This window comes from Montipora capricornis, chromosome 3, assembly GCF_036669925.1.
Source record: "Montipora capricornis isolate CH-2021 chromosome 3, ASM3666992v2, whole genome shotgun sequence".
Lineage (NCBI taxonomy): Eukaryota > Metazoa > Cnidaria > Anthozoa > Scleractinia > Acroporidae > Montipora > Montipora capricornis.
This window is the reverse complement of record NC_090885.1, coordinates 4,686,253-4,688,752: the sequence shown is the minus strand read 5'-3', so window position 1 is coordinate 4,688,752 and position 2,500 is coordinate 4,686,253. Positions and strand designations below refer to the sequence as shown.

At 39.0% G+C, this 2,500-nt stretch overlaps 1 protein-coding gene across 1 annotated transcript in view; it reads right to left on the bottom strand.

Moving 5' to 3' along the window:
* Window positions 1-683: 683 nt before the first annotated feature.
* LOC138041990 (zinc transporter ZIP6-like) overlaps window positions 684-2,500 on the bottom strand; it is a 59,209-nt gene continuing 57,392 nt past the window's right edge. The window contains exon 8 of the mRNA XM_068887714.1: window positions 684-1,912. Coding sequence (XP_068743815.1) covers window positions 1,769-1,912 — 144 coding nt within the window. The 3' untranslated portion in view covers window positions 684-1,768. The remainder of the gene's footprint in view (window positions 1,913-2,500) is intronic.

The window sequence follows — 2,500 nt, the reverse complement described above, 5'->3', positions numbered from 1 at the left end:
TCAGAAATGGTGATTCCTTAATATATCATTGTGTCAGTTAGCTGGTTGGCACGAGTTTTGAACGAGAAAAAGGACCAAAACGTTTTAGGGTTTGGAAGGGCATTGTTTGCTAAGTCATTGAAATAGAGGGTTCTTTCGAGGCGAATCCAGTTTTTAATCCTTTGTCTTTCTTTACGGAATTTTTCTTTCAACGCCATATCATCAGATCTTTTGGTTTGTTTCCCTAATGTTTTCTTTTTACGAATTGCTTTGGCCAAGTCACCGTTAACCCACAGCTTACATTTAGGAGCGCAATCAGATATGGTTGAAAGAACAAAGTCATTTCAGTTTTCGCATAGGGAGTCAAGCTCTTCTGATTTCGCAGTGTTTACACCAGAACTTAGGCCCGTTTTAAACGTTGCATTTTACATGCACCCAATCTAATGCAATAGATTCGGCACATGTAAAATGCGACGTTTAAAAGGGGCCTTAGAGGCAATAATTTGAGTCTTTCGTTTAGAAGTTCAAAATCAACCTTGGAAAAATCGAATCGAAAACTGTCTTCTTTTCTTGTCGAACGAGGAATCAGTTTAATGTCATAGAAGACGAGATAATGATTAGAGGGAAGTCCAGCGTAAATATAACTGGGTCCAAGATCCAATAAATTATCACTTCTCGTAGGTGAAGTTACAAACTGAAAAAAGTTTAAGTCCAGAAGTAGATTAACAAAGCTGCGCTCCTCTCCAACGATAGACTCAACGAAACCAGAACCATCCAACCATCCTATATTAGGATAGTTGAAATCACCCATCAGGAAAACACCATAGTAATCTGTGAGCTGTAAACTGCTAAGAAGTGATGACAAATTTGTTATAAAACGTTCATCAGGCTTTGATGGTCAGTAGCATACTAAGAATAGCAGTTTTTTGAAGCGATTGATTTTAACTTGTACAAGCTCAACCTCAAGATCAGTAGAAACACATAATTCGCACGACGAATAGACAAATTTCACAGCTAAGTTAAACCAAACCATGCTACCAATTTGATTTAAAACGGTCTTTACGTTGAATATTATAACCAGTGGTTAGTATTTCTTGGTTGCTGACAGAGTCTTTCAACCATGTTTCAGTTAAACAAATAATATCCAGATCGTAGCTGTAGATAATGTCTTGAAGTTAAAGTGTAATCACGCGTGATCACGACTGTAAGGCGCTCGGCCGAAACTGCCCAAATATGTGCACTGCGTAGGGGAGCTGAAATGCATCTTTCCCGTTACATCGGCCTCGTCGCCATTGCTTGTACTGTGTCCAACCGGATAAAATCTACGGATTTCTACTACCCCCTGAAACCTACCAAAGGTACGCGCAAAAGACGCTAGGCACAAAGACAATACTTAGCAGGAGAGTGACAGGTTTCCATTTTACGACACGGAGAAAAAAAAGAAAACGAAAACGGAGAAATTCTGACTAGATTGCCATTGGCAACCCAGTAATAAAGTTATAACGATTTCTGGTACGAAAGGATCCTTCATGAGAGTGATTTCGCACTCGATTGACAAAAGTATGTGTTTTTCTAGTCAGTGACCACGAACGACTTCACCTCAGTAGGAATGAAACTGACAAGACGTTTTGGTACAAAATGTTAACATAACATTGCTTTATGTGACAGGAAGGTTGAGGCACCGTGGTTCCGTTTTAGGTTCAAAACATCGTCCAATAATATTTATTACTCTGAAGAGTCATTTGTTTCCCAAGGAAATTGCAAATTGTGTGCTTCGATGCAGCATGTGTTAGAACTGAAGTTTAGTTAAATCCTCTTCATACAAGGCTATGATCAAGAGGATACCGAACCCTAGAAGCAGACCAGCATTTTGCAACACAAATGTGACCAGGGGTTCAGTCTCTAACGCCTCGCTGTGCATCAGAGTAGGTAGCTATGGAAAAACAAAAAAAAGGAGTAATGACATTCTCAAGGTATTTCTTATATCTTTCAGATAGTACACGCGCTATAATTGGCTAATTTAGCGGGCCGCGGCTGTATCATTACGGCCCGATGTAACCCCAACATTTTCTTCCAAGTTATTCATTTTATTTATGTGAAATAAACTTGTGAAACTGTTTGAATCTTGAAAACAACTATTTCAAAAAGCTGATACGATTGTACACATGCTAACCCTTTCCCGTTTGCCTGATTACCTCAGACATATAACAAATATCTTACTAACCTTGTTTTCTCGGTGCGTACTGTAACCTACGGATCCTCGTTTTTTTCCCGTTGATTTATAGCCCGCACGCTTCGAACTTGGGCCATAAATCAAAGGAAAAAGATTGGTCGGTAACTTACAGTACGGACCTCGAACTCGGTTAGAGAGAGGTATATCATTTTGAGTGCTAGCAGTTCAATTTCTGATATGATATGAAGAAGTTCTTTCAAAGTTAAAGTAGTATAGACGGTCACAGATGTTGGTGCACAGAACAATAAAGAAAAAAGTTTGACTCCATTATAATGCAAAACATGAACC